This window comes from Synchiropus splendidus, chromosome 12 (genome assembly GCF_027744825.2).
Source record: "Synchiropus splendidus isolate RoL2022-P1 chromosome 12, RoL_Sspl_1.0, whole genome shotgun sequence".
NCBI classification, from domain to species: Eukaryota; Metazoa; Chordata; class Actinopteri; order Syngnathiformes; family Callionymidae; genus Synchiropus; species Synchiropus splendidus.
Genome location: NC_071345.1, coordinates 11621758 through 11647379, shown reverse-complemented (window position 1 = coordinate 11647379; position 25622 = coordinate 11621758). Strand labels below are relative to the sequence as shown.

General features: G+C 44.1%; 1 protein-coding gene across 2 annotated transcripts in view; it reads left to right on the top strand.

The window, feature by feature from the left end:
* si:ch73-22o12.1 (nectin-2) overlaps nucleotides 1–25622 on the top strand; it is a 105112-nt gene that overhangs the window by 48329 nt on the left and 31161 nt on the right. The window contains exon 7 of one of the 2 annotated variants that reach the window (XM_053881507.1): nucleotides 4583–23724. The exons of the other annotated variant lie outside the window; for it this stretch is intronic. Coding sequence (XP_053737482.1) covers nucleotides 4583–5169 — 587 coding nt within the window. The 3' untranslated portion in view covers nucleotides 5170–23724. Of the gene's footprint in view, nucleotides 1–4582; nucleotides 23725–25622 lie in introns of those variants that run through there. 2 annotated transcript variants of the gene reach the window in all.

Here is a 25622-nt window from a genome sequence, read left to right as displayed (position 1 = left end):
GACACGCTGTTTACAGAGGCTAATATGAGATATTCAAAGCAGAAGAAAAAAATAGAACCGTGTGAAATTATTTATTTTCTTCCTCGGGCCGCTGTTGAAAGTGCAAAGCAAATAGATGGCAAAATATGAAAAGACACAGCAGGGAATTAGACTGAACTGTTTTTATTACCATCAGGAAACATTTCACTCGGATGTAGATGGGCAGTATTTTTTCTAATTATCTGTTGTTGATCTTTTTGTTTGTGGGCAGCCGGCTGGAAGAAAGTTGGTCCTGGGTTCTCAATCGACATGAGGTGTTTCTGCTTTCTCTCTGTGACTTAGTCTGCCCTCCCTGTGCCTGTGTGGGTTTCCTCGAGTTGGTCTGGCTTCCTCCCACGCTAAAGAAATCCTGCAGTCCTTCGATGGCTCTAAATTGTCTTCTGGTGTGATTGAGAGTCTGTGAGTAGTTTGTCTGTTGACATGTGCGCTGACTGACTGACTGACGTCCAGGGTGACTCTAACTTCTCAGCCCAAGTAGGCGGTGTAAGTAGGCTGACCCTGGCCACCCTGTTCACACTACAAGTGGCAGGAAACTAATTCACATTTGCCTCTGCAAACGACTGATAAATGCCAGCAATCAGCTCCTCGTTTTAGTCAGTCGCTCATGTGTGGGAGTCCGGCACAAAATTGTGGTCCTCAGAAAACAAAATAGAAGCTGTGAACACGTTCTATCGCCTCTATCTTTCTTGATAAAAATCACTGTTCGAAGAGTAAATCTGTCAGCTCTCTGAACTTCCAACACAAAAGGTCGCACTGTCCTGCGTTTTACGACAGCGCCACAATAAGAAATGGTCTGATTTACTGCTGTCAAATTTTTGGAAAGGATTTTAACGCCAGCATTTACTCGGCTAATCCTCCACCGAGTCCGGTTATACGCCGTGAATGAAAATGGGAAGCCACAAAGAAAGAACACTGAGCTTATCCAGACAATTTCGATCACATTTGAGTCAAATTAAAAGGAACATTTTCTCATTTCAGCATTTAATAGCAAACCCACACAGTATCAGTGGAAGTTGGAAATGTCCGGAGATGATGAATATTGCAAATCAATTTGAACTAGAAGCCCTTTTTTTTGCATCAGTTTTGTTCAGCTCACACACCCGGACCACCGAAGGCATTAGACGCACATTAAGTTTGTAAGCTGCAAACTAATGGGAACCGGTTGATCTCTGAGAACAAGAGTGGCTCAATCTTTACAGCACATGAACCCCTTTAGCTGAGAGCACTAAAATAACATTGTGAAACCAAGTGGAGTGGCGATTAATGGCCGCATTAACCGAGAGGAATGGATCCGTTTTAGACTGAAAGGGACAGTTCGCTGACTTGGCCATTTGAAGCCAAATCCTAAATTCCCATTGAATCCATATCAATTACACTGAGGGAATACTGTTGGCCATCGAGTGGTTCTCTGCTCATATAGTGCCTAATGCATTGGAAGATGGCTTCAGCGCTTATAGAAAATTTCATTTGCGTTTTGCTTGTTTTTGCTCTTTTTATTTTGAAAGTGAAAATGGCAGACAATTAGCAGAATATCTAGATCAGGACTTGTAGTTCTTAACTGTCACCAGATGAGTTATTTCCCAGTTATGTTTTTGCTATTTAAAAAGAAAAATGAATTAAGTGATTAAACCAGGCGTTCTTTGAATTTACTGTGGGTAATGTTACTGCAGATGGTGATTCTTTATCAGGTATTTTGTTGTTGATCACAGATAAAAGCAACCAGTTTGAGTGTGTTATCCGTCATAAATGATAGATTTAAGTAATTCTACCTATCCTCATTGGAGTTCTTGAAACTTTATCCAAGTCCAGAAGAGTGGATGGGAACCGTCAGTCCGAGAAAGTTGATGTGTCTGGTTAAAGTCAAGTCGTTTTTTTTCCTGGCAACCTCGCTGTTGGAAACCAGAAAAGGTGTTTATGTGCTGAAGGTGAGGGAGCCGAATGTGCTGTTGGAAAAAACATGATTCCTAATACACCAACACAACATATCCATTCAGCATAAAATGGTACTCTCGGGTGTAATTTTATTCTTTCTGCATCCCGGGGATGGATCGTTTTATCTCCACAGAGGCCATGTAATTGCAGAAACGCCATTTCAAGGAGTAAAGTTGATGCTGCATATCTGTCGGCAGTCATCCTCCATTCACCCCAGTTAATAAGATATTTATGCTTGTTACCAGCCAGCGTTTTTCGTTTGGAGGACGTTTGTGTTCGAGTGCTTCGCAGGACAGTGAACCGAGACAACAGTGGCGGGAGGCGACCCTTTACTCTGATGGTGTCAGTGGCACTCCCCCACCCCGATGAGCTATACATGGAGGCGATTGGTCACCGGGTTTGTCTTCAGGGAGTTGTCGTAGTCACTGAGAGCACTTAGAGCCCTGATCCCCTGGCCCTGAAAGTCCTGCGCAAAGCACTATTGCCGTCTTTCAAGCTGCCGTGATGACTTGATCCCAGTCCTCCGTTGTGTTTGAGTGGGAGCTATAGTGAGGACCATAGTTCTAGTCACACAAACTCTCTCATATTCGGTCTTAAAAAGCAGATGTGAATTAGTGTCGAATGAAAATCTTGGTGCATTGCAAAGGGCACCAGTGGCCTTCAAAGCATTAAGATGATTATCCTCTGCTAATAAAATGCCTTGTGTAAAATGTGTTAACTTGTGATTTATTAAGAAGGAAGCAGAAGGCTCTTGGGAGAGAATGCTGTGTACAGAAAGCAATAAATGATTACGGTTTGACTTATTTGACATCAATAATTGAGTTGTCAAAACATAATAAGTTACATCAATCATAATATTGGGAACTGTTAGGTTTTCAAAAGTTAGCTGAAATGAAAGCATGTTTTGTATATCAAAGTAATAATAGTGACTTTAAAGTTAAGATTTGGAAAGCGATTTTATCAATTTTTAACATGTTTCCTTCTCATATAGCAATGATAAACGACAATTGTTAGCAGTGTCTCCTCCAAGTGTGAGTTGTGTGGTCTGAGACATTACCTCTCTGAAATATCGCAATGATTTCACCGCAGAGTGATTTTCAGTTGTGAGACCTGAAGAGGCGACAGCTGAAACATGACGCGTCACAGAACACTAGCTGAGCTCTGAGTTATTGCAGGATTGTCATGGCTCTGGAAGGAACTGCCTTAAGATTTTTTTTTTAATACGTAATCCTGTCGATATTGTCTGCAGCGCCACCAAACCTTCAATTAAATCTCAGTACCGTGGATTCAAACTGCGATTCTGACATTTGAGAATGACGCCAAAGTAGCCGAAACCGAATGGACATTTATGTAGGACAGAGTGGTGCCAATGATCCCTCCTGCTCCACGTTCATGGCTCCCAGGCAGACTTGTCATTCCGCTGTGTCACTTTGTCACTCACTCGCTCCATCACCTCTTCCCTCGTCTCCTCTTCTCCATCCTACTTTCAACCTTATGCTCCTCCATCAATCACTCTCCTCCCCTGCATGGCCTCCACTTGTGCTGCCCAACACACTCCCATCTCTCAAGCTTCAGAAAGACTGCGTGTGGCTTTCCCCATCGTCCGCCTTTGCTTTGTGATTTGTGGTGAGCAGAGACAGATGACGGCAGTTGAAGGACAACATCGGTGCGGGTGGGGGGTGTGTGTGTGTGTGTGTGAGATGTGGCTGTGTGAGAGGGGACAGGAGCAGCTCTAAGGGAGAAGAGCAAATGTCAGTGTAGCAAGAATCTCAGCACCGCAGCAAGTCAAACCTGCACACACAACACCACACACGCTCAGGCATTTAATGGTGTTAACAACTTCACATGAGCTCAAACCAGCATCACTGGCTACGTTTACATGGACAGCAATCTGCTCAGCTGGCAAGTATTTATGTCTCGGATGGCGGTCTCGACTTGAAATATATTCTTTCTTGGAAAGGTTTGAGCCAAATGGAGAAAGAGCAAACCCTGGACCTCACACAGTGTGGTGTCTCTCTTCAGAGATGACGTGATCTGGGTCCTCAGTTGTTTATATTATGGCTCAAGGGGTCAAATGTTGCTCAAGCTAACTAGCTGACTTGACTGATATGGACTAGAAGCTTAGACGCTAAGCTAAAGTAGTTTAAAATATAGCAATTGTATGGAGGTACTGACATAAGCAGCATAGAATATTAGTGTATGTCTAATGAGGAAAACCTCCAACCTTCGTCTTCAGCAAACCAACCAAATTTTTCAGTCAGAAATGTCAAACCTTTCCAACAGTTTTATTTGCCGAGTTACACACTCGCTCGCTCCCTCCGTATCCCTAATGTAGTTATCATTGACAAATGCTGTCCCCCGTCAGAAGTTTTTTCTTCTGAATTAATTTCCAAAGACGCAAAAGTGATGAGTTCCTGTCCATGAAGACGTAGCCACTGACTCACTTCACAACCCTAACTTCCCCTGTTGGTCTCTCTGTTCAACGTTGTGCTTTCCTTTTCTTATAGTCTTCATGTGGTTATTTGATTCCTCCTATCCCTCTTCACGTTTCCTCTTTCTCAACCACTCTCCTCCCTTTCTCTCCCTCCCTTCCCTCTGCTCCCCTCCACAGAGCCCTCTGTCAACCCCTCCAATGCCGGCGTGGTGGCAGGAGCTGTGATTGGCTCCCTCTTGGCCCTGCTTTTGGTGGCCGCTCTCATCGCGGTGCTCGTCACCCGTAGCCGTAGGCAGCAGCAGGGTTACCGAGCGAACGGCGGCACTGACATGAAGACGCGCATATTCGGCGGCGGCAAGAAGGCCAGCAAGAACGGCACGAGCGGTGGCGCCGTCACTGCCGGGATCGGGGGCGGCAACAACAACGGTCCCATCTATGTATACAACGAGAGCGCCTCCCACCAGGGCCTCGGCGAGAAGAACAACCACCACCAGCCGCTCACCATGGGGGGGCGACCCGAGGTGGTCACGACGACACCGTCTGCCCAAGACATCCTGCTCAGTAATGAGCTGGACGACGCAGAGAGGAGGAAGTTTGATGAGCTGGAGGAAGACGAAAGGTACGACCACTTCAGTGGAGGAGGCCCCATCCTGCAGCTCCGCCCACCACACGACCAGGACGATATGATCGGCGATTACATGGATGATGACATGGAGTCCCAGCGCGACGGCTCCGTCATCTCACGAACTGCCGTCTACGTATAGAGCGGAGGAGCGGCTAACTAAAGCAGAGGTGGATGATTCTTCTGGAGGATTTTATGGCTCAGAGATCTTTCTCTTGTGGACAGAAAAGTGAGAATAAACCCACTTTTATTTTTTACTTTCATTTTCAATATAGTCTTATGATTAATCACAGCATTGCTACAGACTGAGTTGAGCAGGTGGTGCGTCCACGACCCTCCGGCCCGATCTGACTGTGCATCCAACATGAGAAAGCAACATCCATCCCCAACTGCTTCTGTTTGCATTGCCCGAGTGTGAGCAGAAGAGTCGTGATTCAAGTTTGGCTGACTCATGAGTGACGCAGAGAACCGTGGAGTTGAAAATGCAGTTGTCTTTTGTTTCCAAACTCTTGTGTGATGTGATCCATGTTTTATGTTGGGCCTTGACAGCTGGTGGTAGTTACTATCAAGCAGTGACTTTTTAGGGTGGAAAAACATCTGTCAGCAAAAACGCTGATTTACACTCTTCGCTGGCTCTGCCCTCTACACTTGAATCACCTCCTTAACCCTAAATTTACAGCATTTTTAAAGACCATTGGCTTCATCGTGAAAATATAAAAACACGGGAGTTTCTCCGACTCTGAAACTAGTTGCTAACAAGGTGCAAACTTTTGTACTGCGCCCGGAGGTAAAAGACGGTAAACAAGAGGATGTGGAGTGAGGTGTAGCTGATCTGACAGGGTTATGGGACGGAGAGACGGGATGTGGGAAGTGGGACGACTTTAAAGGAGCACGTCTCTTCCATTCTCGTCCTGGAGTCTTCGAAGCACTCCTGACAGGAGGAGCTTGATTGGTAATGAGCCGTGAAGTTGCCCGCTTAGCTGGGACCAACAGATTGCAACCACTTACCCTCCATGACGTGGCAGTTCCTGCCTTCCTCCATCTCCACCTCTCTTTCACCACCTCTGCTGGTGTTCATGGGGACTTGATGATTTATCCAGGGCAGCGTCCAGGTCAGGGCCACGGAGCACAGGAGGGTGTTTTACGGCTCCTGACGTGTCAAGCGCCCCACTTACTCTATTATAGACACGACGTGGTTCACTCCTCCGCCCGGAGTGTTCACGAGTGCACTGCATGGCCCACCGTTTTCTCCCATGTAACGCCTCTACCCGTAATTTATTAAACAAACAGATGTTGCGCAACGTCCAAACGGCGGCAGTTTAGAAACGGGCTGCACCTCGCCGCGGCAAGTTCATTTCAGAACAGCAACTCTTGGCTTTTTTTTCTGAAATCAAAGCCTCTGCAGTTAAAGCACATGCCCAAAATAATCCAAACAATGCTACAAGGCCAACATGCGTGGCTAAGATCTGTATTTAAAACTTCAAATTTGGCTTCATCTGACGTTTGTACATCTGAAACTCCTTGTAGATAAAACAGTTTTAAACCTTTGGAGCTTCCTTTTTTAGGAGTAAAAAATACATCCAGACACTGCTGTTATTTTGGGTTGAAATCAGTGGGAAACGACAACCTATAACTGAGGGCAAGTCAGTGCATGACATTGACTTTTTTTATTTTTGCTCTTGAATTTTGTTTGTATAAATTATATGACACACAATCCTAGAAATTGATTTTTTTTTAGTCATTTAATTATTTTTATTGCCATTTATATAACTAGATCACTGTCAAATACAAAAACTAAATTTCAGTGTCGCCTCATGCCTCACTAAAGACAGAGTAATGGAAATAATGCCAAAAAATTCATTGCTCCATGATCATTTACAGAATTATGTAAATTCGGTGCAGTTGAAACTAGCGATGAAATGAAAAATAGAAAAACTTGGAGTTTTACATGGCAGCCTAAAATGTACTTTTTCAGCGCCCTTTTTAATGAGAATGCATGAGAAGATTCTCCCCAATTCCATCATGTTTAATCTACAGTGTCACTCCTGTTGCATTGGACAAAACAATCCTGAAAAGTTACAGATCAATTTCCATTTTTGTGCTCGGTAGTGAGGTATGTGGTCACAAAATGTGAAGTCATGTGGGCGGATTGTCTCCTACTTGTAATGAGGCACCAGAGGAGCTGAGAGGCATGTGTTGCTGCTCAGCTACTCTTAAAGGCTCACAGTGGCGCGTCTGTGGACAATCTCTGAGAGGAACCCTTCACTGCTGACCTTTAGATCGACCCTCTTCTGACCCAACTGGCTAAATTTTGATTGTGATCTCTGGGATTGTACCGACCTGAGTGCGAGGTCATGCTAGGTGACCCGGCGCAGATGCAGGCTGCTCTTCTCCCTTAACCTTGAACTCTGCAGGATGGTAACTCGTATAGATTTGTCATCCGGCTCTGACGTCAATTTCGATCTCGAGAGAAACTAAAGAATATCCACAGCCGAATCATGACCGTACAGAAGATATTTTTGCACTTGTATGTATGTATGTGTGTGTGTATAACAGATATAAAGTGTATTATGTGTTTTCTAGGGGTCAATTATTGACAAGCGGGGCGAGCTGATCTCTGTACATTTTGGTGTGAGGTTTCAGTGTACTATATATGTAAGCATCTTTATTTTTCTTGTGAAAATGTGGATGTTTATCAACATGTAAATATCTAGCGGACGGAGCTCTTTAAAGTGCAGAGGAACTCTGGGTTTGGAGCGAAAGCTTTCAGAATGTAACTTTTCTTGAATTACAGAGTGGTTTTCTGATGTTTACTTGATAAGTTCTCCACATTGTTTTCATTTGGAAAAGGCATTTTGAAACGATTTCATCCAAGTCGCCATAAATCACATGCCCATGTTGTTTTAGGGTTTGTTTTCAGCTTTGCTTTCAACAATGGAGACTCTCTTAAATGTAAATAACATGACCTTAACTCCAATATAAACCAACTACAGCACACTGAGACCCTTTTATATTAGGTTTAGCTTAAACCATTTTGGCAAGCTACTAAAGAGCTTCACATCACATCTGTCGTCGTGTGCCTTGGTCACACGTGCAGTTCACTTTTGATAGGTGCTGTTGACTATAAGCCCCCCTTAGAGCCACCTACACAGTATCCAGCCAGTGCATGGTGAATCTTCGAGGCAGTGTATGAGTCACTCTCCTTGACTGTGCGGCATATGCTGAACCTAAGGAGAGTGGTTTTTAAAGTGAAAATGTTGCGGTGTGGATTTAGACTTGGACAGCGTTGAGTTTATCTTTGAACCAAGAGGTGTTTTCGCACCATCAAGCACACACTTGATTTGCACAGTGGTGTTCTAAAATACACACCGCTCTATTGTGTCACAGCTTGGATGATTGGCCTGCAGAAATCGTCTGCGCAGATGGAGGACACGTATATATTAATATACTGTTTACATGGAGGAACGCAGAGAGAAGTTCGCCCACTCACAAACAGCCCTCAGTCGTCCTCATTATGCTCCCTCCCACAGCCCAACTTTTTAGCAGACACCTCATACCTGACATCTCTGCCACAGCCTGGCTCGAGCCCACACAGTTTTCCGACGAAAACACCCGCGAAATCGCTGCAAGTTTGTTTCTCAGTGGCCGTCCGGAGTGATATAGTGTCCACGGGTCAGGGCGCTTCGCCTCTTTGTCCAAACATTTCTGAGTCGATAAAGATGGAGGTGAAACGCCCGTCAGCTTTTTTTTTCCCCTCCATCGAACATCTCTGTCCTCGCTGGGTTTTTTTTCTTGTTATGCAGAGAAAATATTATAGCTTTCATAAAATCTGACCACGCTGACCACACTGACCTGGTAGTTGACCTCCGATGCTTTTAGAGAGTTTAGTCTTCTCAATATTCAGCCATCGTAGCCACCCACACACATACGCACACAGACACTGGTACGCACACTTAGAAACACACACGCGGCTTACCTTTTCTTCCAAGCAAACACATCTAGCAACGTTTTTTTTTTTCCAGAAAACTCACCTTCAGATTCAAATACCTTTTCATATAACCACACACCGTTCGTCGACATTCTCTCTACACCAAAACACCCACCTCCGTGCATGACTTGTCAGACAAAATGCCTTCAGTCCTGATTCAGGTCTGGCACCAGGTTTCACCCTTGACAATACAGTCCGTCTCATAAGTCTCTTTTATTTTTTTGCTTCTCTGTTTTCTGACTTCAAAGATGCTGACTCATCAAAGCCTTAACATCTCACATCTCACTCTCAGACAAACAAAAAAAAAAGGCGAGAACCTTCTTATGTATATAGTATAAATATATAAATATGTAGCAGAGAAAAAGAATTACTAATTTATGGTGTCACATTTGTGTATTTCTGGGTGACGGTGAAGCATGAAGGATTTATTTTCTCCGCTTACAAAATATCCTCGCTCTGTTATTTTGCAGTGCTTTATAATTTATGTTTTTCGGAGTGCTTTATTCTTGACTGCTGCGCTGTGATTGCTGCCAACCTGCTGGCAAATGTGCTTCTTCAATACAAATGATGAACTGTACACACACACACGCAAACTTTGCCCCCTAAAATGTGCATTTTATCGATGCTTCCGTGTTTCTTTTTTTTGTCTTCTTTTACCTTGCCGTAATGGATTGTTGTCACCACTTGTCATGTCTTTATATTTTTTCGTATTTGGTTTGCTATTAAAGACTTCTTCTTTTTAAAGTACGCCCATGTTTTTCTGATTCCTCCTCTCGCTGGAGCTAACAAGAGATCATTGATTCCAACCGATTAGATTTATAGATCTATTGATCGAGATGTGAAGTGGCCTTTCAGTCTGTTGTCACACATCCTTCACACTTCAGTCGCCTCGTTCTCACCCCACCTCACTCTCATTTCCTGGTCTGGCTGCTTCTGGTTTGCTATTGATCAATGTGTTTGTGTGTCAACAAAAGGATAATAACAGGTTTATAGGAAGCTGAGCTCAGGCAAAAACGTCATTCACGGAATTTAATAACCCCCAGGCTCCGCCCATCACCTCCTCACCTCACGTGTGCGTTTGATCTGGGTGGTCAAGAACACGCTGCATGGTAACCAGCTATTGGCTGAAAATGTATTTAGAACTGTTGTTCATGGGAAACTATACTTTTTGCTGGCCTTGATCATGACAGCATTTCAGTTTTAAACTAGAAAAGCACTCGGAGCGTGCAAACTTCCGCCACTTCAGTCTACCCCCCAGCACAATCTCCTGACAATGTATCCTTCAAAAAATGTGTTCATTTTGGTGCATGAGCTAGGTTTCAGTGAAACTGTGCTGAGGTTGCCTTTGAAGTTTATAGTTAAATCTTAAAAACTGTCAGAAAACCCTTAACATGCAGGATTCTCCCCGGTGCTTTTGCAGTGTAGGGTCCCTTGTGTTGGGTTTTTGACCCCTAGCCTTCCCCTGCGTAGTTGTCTGCTGTTGTCATGAAGTGTGACCTTCACCCATCAGTCTTAGAGGACTCTGCCTTTTATATAAAGGCTGTTAACCCTTTAGGCGCTACATTGCCGGATTTAAACTAACCAAGCTGCAAATATGAAGCCTGATGTAGTTACGCCTGGTACTGTCTGAGCAACATTTGTGGCCGTGTTCATAAACCGCCCCCCGATTAAGATGACGAGGAAGTCTTTTTAATCGCGTGACAGAGAGTAAAAAGGGCAAATTAGACTGACTCAGATTCTGAGGTGGAATTTTCACTGACAAAAATGATGGTCCACCTGCAGGACATATAGATGCCCCTATTTCACAGAGACTTGATGGAGGCGTGGTCAAACACCTCTTGTTGGGAATGTAAAAATAATGCAGAAATGGCTGCAGTTGCTGGAGAAAGTACACTGCGAATAGGTATAGTGGAGGAAGCAGTGACGTTCACAGTGACAGTGATACCCAGGTGCTTAAGAGGAAGAGACGAGTGTCACCAGTGGATCGGAAAAACATCTCTATCTTCAGTTAGTTGGGGCATACTGAAGATTTTCCTCATTTACAGTATGCTTTGATCTCTTACTGTTTTCAAACTACAGCCTATTGCAATAGTGATGTTGAAGTTACGCAGAGAAATCCTGACATCTGTTGCCCTGCAGTCACATTTGTAAAGTATTGACGGAAACTAAGGCGACATTTATCCAGTAGTTCTCCCACTCACGTCTTGTTTTCTGTTGTTCACCTGCACTTGATTCACCTCAGGAAAGTAGAAGGATACACTGTAATTCGCAGCGCACTTCAGTGATTGAGGCTTTGGGACACAGTTGGCGTTTTCGGGAACGTTCCGGCCAAGTCATAATTGGATGATGGAAGAGCTTTACAAAGTTTCCACTTAATTCTTAACTAAAACAAGAAGGCCTCACTGAGGTTTATGGGTTTTGTGTGTTGGCATGTGACGGCGAGTGTTCCCCAGTGTGCACCGACACCTGCCTGGCTCGGATGACACACCGACCCTCCACATGAATTGATCCAATCAGGGTTTGGGCCGCCGAAAATGCGGCACAGTCGTGACAGTTGGTTTACGGCGCTCGCCGCCGGTGTGTCCTCCATGTTGACGGCGTTGTGTAATTGTGCGTCATCTTGGCTGCTTGTCATGGTCGATTTTAGTGGCAGGCTTCTTCTGACAATGCACAGCTATTTACTGCGAGTCCAGCCCACCATCTGGACCCTCTAATTGCTTTGGATCGGAGGCTGGCGAGATTGAAAGCACTTACGCGCACAGACAATCTGACTCCTTTGGTTTTCCCAGCTAAATATACCAGGCTGCCGCGTGGCAGAGAGGCTTTTAAGCCGCAGTGTGGAATAAAAGCTCCAACACTTGCTTGTTTGTCGCAGACAAAAGGTATGAATGTGGAAGCCGTGACCCAGTAATGCAGAACCAGGTCCATGTGAGGCCCCCTGCATGTAACCTGGAAGCAGAGCCAAAGTGACAGCAGCTCTATCTGGCAGCGGCAGCATTAGCGCAGCGTGATGAGACATGCTGCTCTGCCCCGGGGGCGAACGCCGTGCCGGCGGTGGCCCTGTCAATTCTCAGTTTTAGGGTCCGCGGTGAGCTCAAGAACAAGTCGAGCAAGAGCTTGGAGTTTGAGAGACACCCTGCATGAGCGCCAAAACAAGGGAGTCGGCCATATTGTGGCAGCAGTAACGCTTTCATACTGACCTCAAGTCACTCAGTCCAGTCTTCAGTTCTTGAGCCTCTGCAGCCATTAAAAGTACATTAGTGAATCTAAGTCGGATGCTGGTGTGTGTGGGGGGGAAATATCTGCGTGTGTGGTGCGTTTGTTCATGACTGCAGCTTTGTCAGCTAAAGCTTACTGTTGATTAAACTTTGTGTGTGTGAGAGAGAGATTAGCACACAGAGCTAGTTGGAGCTCTGGGCTGATAACTGCTAACACAATACTCTTCATTTAACCTCTTGCCCTTTGGCTCCAGACCTGACAAATAAATCCCAGCGTGAGTGATAAATGCTGCAGTCTGTTTCGAGGATGTGAGTGATGGACGCGGTGACCCGAGTGACCGCAGGGAGACCGGCAAATGTCTGACCTCAATTATGAAAGTGGCTCCCTAAATGCCTATTAAGCAACACTATTCTACCTGTTGGCAAATGCTGGGTTCGGATTTTCCTGCCGCTGAAAATCCAAAGCAAATGTCAATACTGTTAACTGGATCACCTCTACGAGGTACAGTTGCTGAACGTTTTAGTCCCATTCACTTCAGTCTAAGTACATTAATAAGAACTTCACATTTTTATTGCATTTAAAGTCCAAGTCTTGCCATCACTGACGACGGTTTTGTCTCCAAATGATTAATTTAACTCGTGTTAACTAGACATAAATGATGCATGACGTCTTGATGCCTTGGGTTTTTGATATGAAATAATAAATACTAGTGTTTTCTGGGGATGCAGGAGCAGATGGGTATCGAGTGCTGACGTAACCTGAAGGTTATCTCCCCTCCGTAATGACGTTCCAGTCCTTCACACGAGTCACGCTCTTAAGTATTTTCCCCGACCTCCAAATGCAGTTTCACTCAAATCAAGTTTGAATCAATACGTGTCCTTGATTTAACACAGCCGAGGAGTTTGTTGCCGGACAACCTCAAACGCTGGTTTGTTGGCGGAAATCAGATCATATCTGTGCTTAGACGCCGATGCGGTGTGTTGTCCGTTGTTTTCCTGCTTTGCTGATGGAGGGATTTTGATTTATTGAGGATAGTAGTTTAAGTATTAGAAATCCTTTTGTATGAGAATAATTGCGATCAATCTGTACCTGAACTTTCCAGCCGGAGCTCTAATCTCCACCAGGGAGAGGCGGGATTGATTTTAAGATTACACGCTGCTTTAATTTGAAAACCTGCTCCTTATCATGGGCGAAAACCAATGATGCTGCTGCTGCTGGCAGTTTGTTGTGCACATATGGAAGAGGTTTCCAGATGAGGCTTGAACTGAAGTTGTTCGACCAGCAGCCTCTTGAGCCCCGAGTGATGTATTAACAAGTATTGATTCAAGAAATGTAAATGCCAATTCAGTGTCCAATTATTTCTTCCGACCTGTGACAGTTCGCCACCGACAGGTTCATTAGAGGAAGTGCAGATGCACGTTGAAGGCGCCACATATGGCTGTTCAAACCCAAATGTGGATTCAGTTGTGCTTTGATTTATTAGATCAGAGGTGTCTGTCAAACCAAAAAAAAAAAAAAAAAAATACAGTCGAGTTCTCCGGCTTGTGTTTAATGCAGGTTGGCTTTTGTAACTGTCATCAGTGCTTTTGATGTTGCAGTGCGATATGGGATTTGTTGCGTGTCGGCATTAAAGCAAGGAGCTGGAACAGTAGCAGCCTGGCTGTTAACTGAAAACAGTTGTATGTGAAGAGTTTTAGCGGTAAAACAAACGCAGTCAGCGTTTATACGTGAAATGATGGGAGCAGCTCACACACACTCATTAAATGAGTCCTGAATCCGAGTGAAGTTAATGTGTCGTTTATTCATCAGTTTGAGTTACGACATTCCGTTACGTGGCTTTTTACAGCGCACTCAAGTGACGTCACGTACAGCGTATATATTCAGGTAGTTAAACTTCACTGGAGTCGATTTCAGCTTAAGTGAAGGAAGATGTACTTGTCTTTGTTGGCGTCGCACACGGTGCCAGAATTATGGTCCACAGTAACAAGTGAAAGCACAAACGTGAATTCACTGGTGGTGGAGAGATTGCAGACTAGAATCTTGGCTAATACAGCCATTAATTTAATCACATTTTCTTTTGATATATATTTCTTAATGTCTTTTGTTTTGAGGAACAAGAAATGCTGATGTATTGCATAGTCATATAATATCAATATACTGAGCAAAGAAAAGCAAACTAAGACCTCAAATATCTGATGAATTTGTTTTGAGAATTCTAATGGACATGTAAGATGAAATACAGTCAATGGATCCTGCAGATTTGCTCTGACCTGACAAGGGCATAAATCCAGGCAAAGGACCACATCTGGCCCACGGCCTGCACTTTGCCCTCTTCCGATTTAGTCTCACATTTGCCATGTTTAACTCGGTTATTATGACGCACAACAGGTAGGTCTTGCCTTTGTGATGAGGCCGGACATACTCTCCCACAGTGTCGCTCAAGGGCTTGTGAGCTCAACCACAGACACACAAGATCTTGAAAATACCTTGAAATATGGATTAAAGTAATTGCAGCAATTATGCTGTTAAGCTCCACCGTAGCATCAATTGTGGGGAAAACATCATTAAGGAAAGACACCTAAATTGAAGATGAACTAATTCAGATAGGGAGGAAGGAATGAAACAATGCCGGTGCCCAGAATGTGCCGAGGCGACGGCATCCGCTGATCTATAGTACGTTCAGTTTGCAGACTTTTTATGTACTTTTTTTCTCCTTCGTAAGGTCGTTCAAGTCAATCCTGAAAATACTTTCCCTCTTGCGGGGTTTAGTTACCAAGTGGATCAAGGTGAAGAGAAGGTGCAGTGAAAAATGGCGTCGTAAATAATCTCAGGAAATCGGAAATGGTATCATTTCTCATCTTCATGCCGTAAACAATAACATCCGATATCCTGGTTTCTGGTCATTCAATTGTGTTCTGAAGTGAAACACACACACACACACACACACTGAGGAAGTGAATGCTCCTGTTTCCCCTGGAGGCAGTGGGCTCTTTACTCTTCCTGTCCTGGGCTGACAGGGCGGCGGCTTGTTCTTGGGCGGAAGAAGCTGGACTCCCGTGGGGGTTCGTTCTCTCCACCGACTGCAGGCAGGGCAGAATAGTCAGCGACGGCGGGACGGGGCAGTGCAGGGAGTGGTCAAGATCTGGCGTGAGGAAGTCGACCCGCTTCTGGCGTTCTCTCATCAAAATGTGCCGTTTCAGCATCTTGAACAGATATTGCAGCCCCTGCAGGAGTCTGGTAGACGTGGAGGTGGACGTGCCTGTCAGTGTGTAGGTTAATCATAGCTACGAGTCTTTCCTCTGCTCTAGATCGATGGTCAAGAGAGCGCAGGACCAACACTTTACCATTGTCTGTCATTTAACCCAGGCTCCTGAGGTGGGTGGAGCCACAGTGGGTTGCAGTAAGCTGGTAGTCCTCCTTGTGTTGACATCCTCGACACTTGTTTTGGTCTCAAGCAAGAGCCATGCTGAGTTATTCAAATGTTTTTCAATATCAATTTCAAACTTGGTTGAGAGTTGGCTAGCCTAGAAAGGGAAGTGGACCTGTCCTTGTTTGGTACACCCTGGACTTGACTCGGTCTTGGGTAAGATTGTCTCCATTAAAAAATGGTGAGGCATTTTCAGGATTTAGACAGGTTTCCCGCATCTGAGGGTCTAAGCCATGACCCGCTTGAGGTATTATTGCTCCCCAGAAAATCCACACGGTGGACCAAGGAGCCTAAAGATACTTTTTGTGTCTGAGGCAGATCCATGGTCTTTATATAGTGTTTAACCCCAGCGCAAAGTGCTGCCCAGGGGCCACATCTGGCCCGTTGCCTGTGGCCCTTGTTCCTCTCATGCAAAATAAATGGTCTTTACTGTATTTTCTATCTTCTTCTTCTATTACCATTTGCACTGATGCTGTTGTTTTTCTTCTCCCATAGCTATTTTAGTCTTAATGAAATATTGAATTCTGATTCTTTGGTGAGTCGTGCTGTTTATAACATTATTTCTTTTTACTAAAATTTTAAATTGGAATCATTTAATGTATTTTAAAAATGCTTCTGCTTTACAGCAGTTACATACATCTAACAGTAGGCACTCTTCGTCTCCTTTTGTAATAATATAAATATTACGTTAGAAATATGAATTACATATTACAGTAACTTTTTAGTATATAAATATTATGAACAAAACAGTTTAAGATACTTTTTCATTTCACCCACCCTTGGTTCCATCTTGCTTTTCATTTTCAGTTCAGAATCCTACAGCACAGGTGTGACACGAATGTAAAGGTGCGGAGGCTGAAACGGCTGTTTCATGAGTACTGTGTATTGGCAAAAACTACTGATCTTTCTGGAGTGCAACGTCGTCCTACCACGAGTTGCTTTCGTGTTGACTTGTGAAGAGGTTTCATGAAATGGCGTGATTATTTTCAGAACAGAGTAGGTGATGCTGCCTGTTTAAAATTGTGATGTTTCTTTGGAAAAGTCTGTTCAAACCCACAGATTATGAAGTGAAGACAACCATCAAGTGAACTCTGAAACCTCATCAACCCATCACTAGTGTTACCTACACCTGTGTATTTCCTCATGGTGCTGTTCTGCACTCACTGTGATGGTGTTCTGTCCACCAACTATTGTACATGCATTTCTGCACCTCTAATTTTCCTCAGGTTTTGGGATAAAACTGTTGGGAAATGTGCCCCCCATCTCTTCTCTTACTGTCTTGGGTTTGGGTGTTGTTCTATACTGTGTGGTGTAAAAAAAAAAAAATGTGATGAATCCCAAGAGGCCGTGCCCCGGTCTGCTGAGTACGAATGGGTTATGAATTTAGACTCACGCAAGGCGCTAAGTAATGGAGGAAGAGCGGAGGAGTTGAAGATGGAAGGGATTACGTTTGGAAATGGCTGGAAGAACCATACATGGGTGAGTTTTTGCAGCTGTGTTGATTTAGCTCCTCGCAGATCAGATTGGGAAAGAGCGGGGAGGGAGGAACAGGAGAGATTAGGGAAGGGGGAGACGTCGCTGACCTTAAACCACCTGCTTAAACATCGGCTCTGGCGAAAGATTCCAGTCAGATGAAGGGGAGGCCAATTAATTTTCCAAGAAACGTCAAGCGAATGACTGGACTAAACATTATCACCTGATACGAAAATCTCTATATAACACATTAGAATGAAGACTCTGATCTTTGTTGGCTAAAACGTTCTGACAGGTTTTTATGCGGTTTACTGTCGGATTTGGTGCTGATCCGGCAGGTGGGGTCAAATGTGGCTGCAGGGCCACATTAAGCTGCGTGTGTCTGCGCACGTGTGCGATCAATGTTCTCTCCTTTCATCGCTGTACCTGGAAGACGATCGTGTTCAGTCAAAAAAAAAGGAAAAAGACTGAACACATTATGACCTCCTGTGAGAGAGAGAGAGGGAATGAAAGAGATGCATATCTGGTAAAGAAGCGTATTTTGCCGCTCCCAAGAATAGATTCTGTGACGGAAATGATTTTTGATGCTGTGCGCGACCTTGTGTGTGTGTGTGCGCGTGTGACTGCATGTGCGAGTGTGTGTGTGTGCGCATTTGCCCTGAAGTGCTTTTCAGATCAAATGCACTTGCTGTTTAATTCACCGTCTCAACAGGCAGCTCTCACAAAGACCGCGCACCCACTCAGGCACGTGCTCGTCGGCTCACACTGATACCAACACAAGGAGAGGGAGATGAATGTACAGATAAAAATAATACAAATATTTGGGCTGGCGGACTTGAAGAAATTCTCCCGCTGACAGCCAAGTCTGTCGTAATCTGCGGGATGATTGTCGCCATGTTCGATGGTGCGGATGCTCGTCTGCGCTGCGTGTATTCCTGGACCAATTAGGATTGTACACCACCGGTGCACGTCTAATAATCATTATGTGGCTCCGTTTATGAGAGGGTTGAAGGAGCAACGCAGTCTGATGCCGCTGACAATTGGCTTGCTGTTGAGGAAACGGCTGGAACTTGTCACGATTCATGATATTGAAACGAACAAGTGAGTCGTAGGTTGAATCCATGGCCCTTTGCTGTCCACCTGCTTCCGTTTACACCTCAATATGAGTGTGCTGAGTGGATGTGAAGCATGTATGAGCTCCGAGTTTGAGATATTTTGGCGTGTGTTACGGGCCTGTAAACTCACTTGCCTAAGGCTGGTTCACAGTTGTGTGTGTGATCTGTGGGCCAAGTACATCCAGAGTGTGATCCAGCGATTATTTGAGGTCAGTCCTGGGCGATATGTTGGCTTGTCGCCCTGTCTTATCTGTGGTGGTGATAGATGTTGGGAGAAAGGTCACGCAGCAGAGAGATTCACATCTGCATTCAACGTGCTCTCAGACGTGTTGATGGGCCGAGAACTTTCATATACTTTTGTAGAAGTCAGTCCAAGAAGGTAAACGTGTCGTGACCTTTTCAATATTAGTGGGCAAAGAACACTGGGGGGTGAAAGGCTTCTTGGCTGAGGAGAAACTCCAGCTTAAAAATTCTGTCTTTTATGGAGGATTACAGAAGTGTTTCACTTAAAGTTGAAGTGCGGCCGGCCGAGGACTTGACCTTGGTTTTCGGATTAAATACTGAAGGTTGTGGTTGATCCAGATGAAGATTCAAGGTTTGCGTGATGCTAATTAGAGCTTTCGTGCGCATGTGAAGCGTGTTTAGGATGTGATGGTGTGAGGAGTATTTTAAATGGCTTGCATACATTCCTGTTGAATGCTGATACTCCCTGGTGCTGTGCCGTGCCAGTCTACACTGCAGCGAGCACTGAAGTGATGGAGAAGTGGAGCGTCTCCTCCAGTGGCTCAGAGTGGCCGCTTCTCCCGTGGGCTTCTGGTTTTCTCAGCTTTTTAACTTTGATGTGAACTAACATAGCTCCAAGACTGTCTGCTGGAATTGTGTCTCTGTCCGCTTGTGTACCTGTGTCTGGCCCTTTGTTGTGTCCCCGGACTCTGCTGCGCATTCATCTGCTCTCTTATCTCGAAATCTTATAAGTGGTTATCACCTCCTCCGCGCTATCGCCTCATCGTCTGCTCCGACCTAAATGCCAGACTGGCCAGCACGCTTTTCCTGTGTGAGTTAGTGTCCTTTTAAATACCGCATCTAAATTGTTCAGCAGGTTCTGCGGCTGGAGATCTGAAATATTGATGCGTCTGCATGCTCTTAACTCATTTCTGCAACATCTGCAGACGTTTTAAAGTCTAATTCCTTCCTCAAATTACTGACGTCCCGTAATAACTCACCTTGGTAAAAGCACTTTTTGTCGTCCCTCAAGCATACATCATTAGAAGAGTGTCAGACAGCCTCGCATTACAAATGTCTGATTTGCTAATGCATCCCAAGTTTCCGAGGTCCTTTCCCACTTTCCGGACTTGGGATTCAAATGTCAAACTATTGCTCTTAGCCTTAGCCTGGTTCTTCATTCACGAAATGTGAATCGGAGACGTGTGATGTGTTGCAATCGACAGGATGCATGTTGCATGTTAACAGAAACTAAGGATTAAAGAAACAAACCTCACTGCATTCAAGTCATGGCCAGCTTGACTCTTGACTACAATGAGACCCAATACTACTCTCAAAGGCCCCATAGGGAGCAGGACTGGGCTGTACATCTTGGGTTGATGGTAGTTGTCATCATGGATGATTCAGGGTCAATAAAAAAGAACGAACAAACCAAAAAAATGAGTACAGTTTAAGCTTATATGTTTATTGTAATATGGATTTGAAAATTCAATAAATATCTCACACTTGAAATGAATTAATGTCGCTTACATTAATAATAAATGTTCTCTTCGCTCGGTGTGACATGTTACTTAAAATAGAACTCAATAAAAAATAAAATAGAATTTAGTATTTTAGTTGAATTTGTAAATAAGCTTCAACATGAAGTGCTCCAGTGATGAGGTGCACTACAGAAAGTGCAGTGATCTTTGGTGCTTGTATGCTGCGGATTTATAAACCGAACTTTTCCCTTTCCAGCATTCATTCTCCTTCTTCATGAATGTTTTAGTCATGGCATCATATAATATAATGTGGTGCACTTGCAGTTGGTGACTGAAAAATGTTCCCTTCAGAAGAAATGTTATACTCGATTAATCTGGGCTTTTGGATCGATTATTTTGGTCTGTAATTAATTCATCAGAATTCATCTGTTTCTTGTGATGTGACACAAAAAATGTAAGTGAATTTTAGGTGAGACTCTAGTGGGCTGGCGGGAATGTGACACTTGTCATTACTTGTTTGATATCCATGAGTGAGGAATGTGTCACGGTCCAGAAACTAGTCATTAGCACCTAAGTATTAAAGAGTAACCTGGTGAAACATCTTAAGTTGTTTCTGAAATTCCACTACACAAGTCAGAGCTGTAGGCAGAGTGAAGTCATAAATGCCTTTGAGTCAACTCGCGACCCCTCAGTGCTCCTGTCAAGGTCAAGCCACCATCCCCTGAGTCCGGGAGTCTGAATCAAGCTGCGAGTCATTGTAGCAACTCCAGAATATGAGACGTAGACATTTGAAGCCCAGTAGACAATCGCAAGGTGGTTGTGGTCATTGTGCTGAAACGCTTGGAAACACCTGTCAGTAACATGGGCAGTGAATGCATCAGCGCTACAATGAGAAGAGGTTGAGGAGAGTGAAGAAGAGGGAGTGAGAGGGAGATTAAAAACATGGCTCAAAAGCACCTGAGCATTGTCATTCGAAGCACACCGATGCCCCTCCCCCCCCACCTCTGTTGTCTAACTGTTGCTGTAGGACTGGGATTGAATGGAATTGTCTGGGGATCACAACAGGTCTTATCTTAAGAGGAAATTAAATGTTTTTCAAATTTGCCTTCTGGCGTCACCACACTACGTGATGTGTTTATTAACACTGTCAATTTCCACAAATATCAAGGTGATATTCGCCACCTCGACTGTTGGAACGCAGCTGCAGTCGTCACCCAACCTGGGTCTCAACTGCTCCTAGGAGCGGCTGAATTCCACTCCCATGGTTTAAATGTGATGGCTGGACTTTCTTTGTGTGCAACAGCAAGCTGTGATAATACAAAAATGACTTCTGGGAATTCACCAGCTGTGTGAATGCACCGTGCAGTACGACATTTATTTTTGTTCCGCTACGTTTCTGAAAACATTAGGCTCCGCTCAGTTTTTGTTTTTCGAGTATGAAGAATGGTCATGTCATGACTCATCAGTTCTGGAGTCTGGGTCAAGTCGCGATACCCCAAGCTGAGATTTTAGACAGGAATACTTGAGCACGACTCTGAGCACAAGTCAGAGTCATAGTCTGCTAGTAATTGTGACTGCGGTCCTCCACTTTGCTGTCTGGTTCTGTGATGGTTGCAGCTGAATACCACACAGTGATGGAGGACGTGACGACCTACATCATCTGAAGGAGGTGACATTTCCTCAGTTGACACAAGTGGTACGTTTGTCTCTGGGCCTTCGATAGAAGTGTTCCGATTACTGAGTGAAACTCAGAGTCAGGAATCATCTAGAATTGAGTTGACTCAACAAGCAGTTCGATTGATGATGCAAGTGAAGGGGCAGGTCTGACAGGTACGATTGAGTCACAGATGGTACCTAGATCAAAGAGCAATTCGAGTCATGACTATGTTTGATCAAGTCCAAAACCATCGGTTTTCAGGCATGAGTCAATTCACATCATTCGCGGGGGGAGAATGATTCAGTAAAAGGTGTCACCCCTTCACGAGTCAATGTTTTTTTTTTAGATAAATCTGCTTTCAACTCACCGGTGCTTTAGTCAAAGCAAATGTGTGAGTCATCGCTTCTCTAGTCAGCTGTCATTCAAAAGTGAGGCCAACATGAGAGCACCTCAGATGCACCAGAATGTATCAAAATATTTTCAAGAATGTCGAGACATTGCACTGCAGTCAAAGTCACCAGCCAAGTGATGATGAGTGATGCTCGGTAAAGTTGTGACTCACCAGTGTTTGAGTCAAAAGCCGATCATGCGGGCGACAAAATCCCAAACATAAATACAAAAATCATTTGTTGTCACATTATTAGCTCAGTCTGAGTCTAACCACAACACTGACAGTCAAGACGGTCCTGTCCTGAAAATGTGCTCCCCAAGACCGGTCAACATCAAATGACTCGATGGCTAAGTCATGTTTTAGTTCCGGTCAGCTTGAGTCACAGTCCCCTCAAGGCTCACCCGCTCTCAAGTCTGAGTCAAGTTCTGAGACATCAGCCCTCACAACCAAGTCGCAAGACGTCAATGCTGGACTTGAAAATGACCAGGGCTTTTCATACATGACTGTATCAAGTTGGTGGACAGCTGGTGCCATCAGTCAAGATGGCTGATGAGTCTGGCTTGAGTCATGGTCTGGTCCATATATAGTTCTATGAATAATGACCGTTTTGTGAAGCGACTTGCTAAAGCTGCCTTTGAAATGAGTTTCCAGGCTGAGTGTTTGATTCTATTGTCTTGTTTGTTGTGCCTGTGTGCACTTGGCAACCTCAGCAGTAAGGAGGCACGCCGTCCTCAACATGGCCTCACCAGCGGTGTGTGTATCGACACGCTCCTCCCAAGTCAGCGCTTTATTTATCTGAGCAATACACACAGTGGCCAGGTAAAGCCCCGCTCGTTCATCCTGGCCGCGCTGATATATGGAGCTGTTGCATCCCGACACCACACCACTGCAAGCCTCCTGCTCCTGCATGTATCCTGCTGCCTGTGGAGGTGCGAACCTGCCATTTTTCCCACTTCTCTTCCTGATCTTCCTTAACTCTGGTTCCACTTGGCTGCGTCTCAGCTCTTTGTCCAAGATTCATTAATGCAAAAAAAGTGGAAGAAATGAGGGGAAATAAGAAATTGAGTTTTTCTCTTTTTATGCTGACAGTACAATTACATCGCTTTGGATTTCTTTTGCATGTAGATACGAACTCATTTTTTCATTTCCATAAAGAGAAATGAGTGTCATTTTATTATTGCAAGACTTCATATTGAGATGCATGGACTCGCAGGCCATTTCCATAACATGGGTTACCACTTGCTTCACTATTGATAGGTATTAACATACATTCAATGTTTTTATAACATTACGTTTAAATTCACCCAATTCATGTGTGAACTAACCTGGTGTTGGACTGTTCTATTAAAAAAATATTGACACCTTAGAGGGTCCAGATGGAAAAGATCGATGTTAAAATTGAAGAAGATGAAAGCCTTTTTCACTTCTTTGACCAGAGATTATATAAAAGTAGCGCAGAATGGTGTAACTCTTGCATCAAGACCAGCTAGAGGAAATGATTTAACCCCTCTCAGATCACTCTCGTCCTGTATGATGCTATCTTTTGAAGCAGGGGATTTGAACGCATGATTGATGTTTCCTTGGGAGAGAAAAATACGCTTTAATTCAGTGTTTTCAGAGAAGTGACAACAAATGACAACACAATTACCTGGAAGGTGTTTAGTACACGTTTCCAGTGATACCATGTCAGAGTTTTGACAAAGTTTTGGATGGAAAGAAAAGAGAGACTGAAAAGCTCAAGTATTGCAGAAAAAAAGTTGTTTAAATTACATACACATACAGGTGTGTATATATATATATATATATATATATATATATATATATATATATATATATATACACACATCCACACACACACACACAAAAGCATTCTTCTCTGATCCTTTTTGATCTGTCAGAGCAAGTTGAGATGAAGGAGTTGTATGTATGTATATGAAATCAACTTGTTCTTTTTCCTTATGAAATATGAAGCATCATTATTATGTATCTGTAACAGAGTCTGTTTCTATAACATCACTTACAAAGTACAAAGTCATTCAAAGAGGTGTATATTGGAGGTGTGATTTGCAAAATTAATCGTAAATATAGAAGTTATATTTTTATACCCTTCCATTTACAAGAACTTGAAACTGAACAGTGGCTGAATTTGGATTAGCTAAATATATTCTGGCCCTGCTGCAAGGTTTCAAGTGCGGTATTGCAGTTCGAGTCATGTGACATACCTGCGCTATAAAAGAAAGCTTGACAGGTATTCGGCAGAAATCATGGCGCTCTGGTGCGAGGTCAGAGTTGTTGACAGCTTCAGACCAAGACTGGGTTATCATCTGTCCTTCAAAGAATCTCTTGTATTTGTTTGTGGATGCGCGAACACCATGCATATGCCGAGTAAATGACTTGTATTTATGTATGAGTGTACTTGAGGTGTGTGCACGTGAGCATGCGCCCACTCGCAGTGAGTAGGCAGCGTATTACTTGTCTCGGTGCAATGAGCCGGGCCTTGTATTAGGCAGGTTGAGCTTCAGGGGGAATTTGTGAACACTTGACCTGTTTCACTGAGTCATTTGAGTGGATGGAGAAAGCAAAGGATGGCAGAGGAGGAAGTGAGCTTGTGATGGCGAGAGGAGGAAGAGTGGTGAAGAGGGGTGATTGGAAGAATGAGTGACAGTGACAAGTGGTCAAGGAAGGGGAGGAGAACAACAGCTGGAGCAGCCGCAGGGAGGAAAAATGAGATGACAGTGACTTCATATTTCTCTTTTCTTTTGTGCTCTCCCTCCCTCTCCTCTTGCTGCTCTCATGCCCTCTCAACCGTCCCTCCATCCCGTCTTTTATTCAGCAGCCTCTCGGACTGGAGATGCTCCTCATTACTCACAATGTGAACCTCTAAGGCCATAAGAAGGAGCTCTTGAGAATTCAGCAACAATCAAATCTATTTATGCGACTGTTGCTGCCTGCTTGTGCTGTGTTTTTGGCTTGACTTCGTCTCCCTGCATACATATTAATGGGGCAGTTTTTCATATGGGACACTCAGCTGGTGGTCGCCTGCCTCGGAGGAAGAGTTTAAGCCATCTATGTGCATCACTGGCTTCTTAAATTTTGTGTTCCCTCTCTTTCATCTGTCCTCAAAACCCCGGTCTGTGTGTGTTTTTGCATTTTTATGCTGGTATTTTTGTTTCTGCCGGTGTCTTCTAAATGGTTGTAAATTTTTTCCGCCTGCAGCTTGGCGCTCAAGTGGAAGGAAGTGAAGCATTTTAAATAGTTCGGAACCTTTTAAACTAGGTCTAACCCGAATAATATTTTGTAAGTAAAACCTGCAGTCCGTGTCATTGGTTTAATTAAAATGAAAATATGAGTGTTCAACTGTTTCACTTTGGATGTGTGGGTGGCATTTATTCCGAGGAAAAAACAGCCGTCATTCTGCTGAAGTATTATATTATCAAGGGCTTCCTCATTGCTGTGCCTGTCTCAACAAGTCAGGAATCTTTTATTTGGTCTTGCATTATTGTCGGGCTAGTGTAGTGTCAAACTCAAGGTCGAGGGGCCAATTCAGGCCCTCTCTGTCTTTTAATATGGCCTGCCAGACCTTAAAATGCAAATTCAAATTCAGTTCATTGTCATTTAAAGT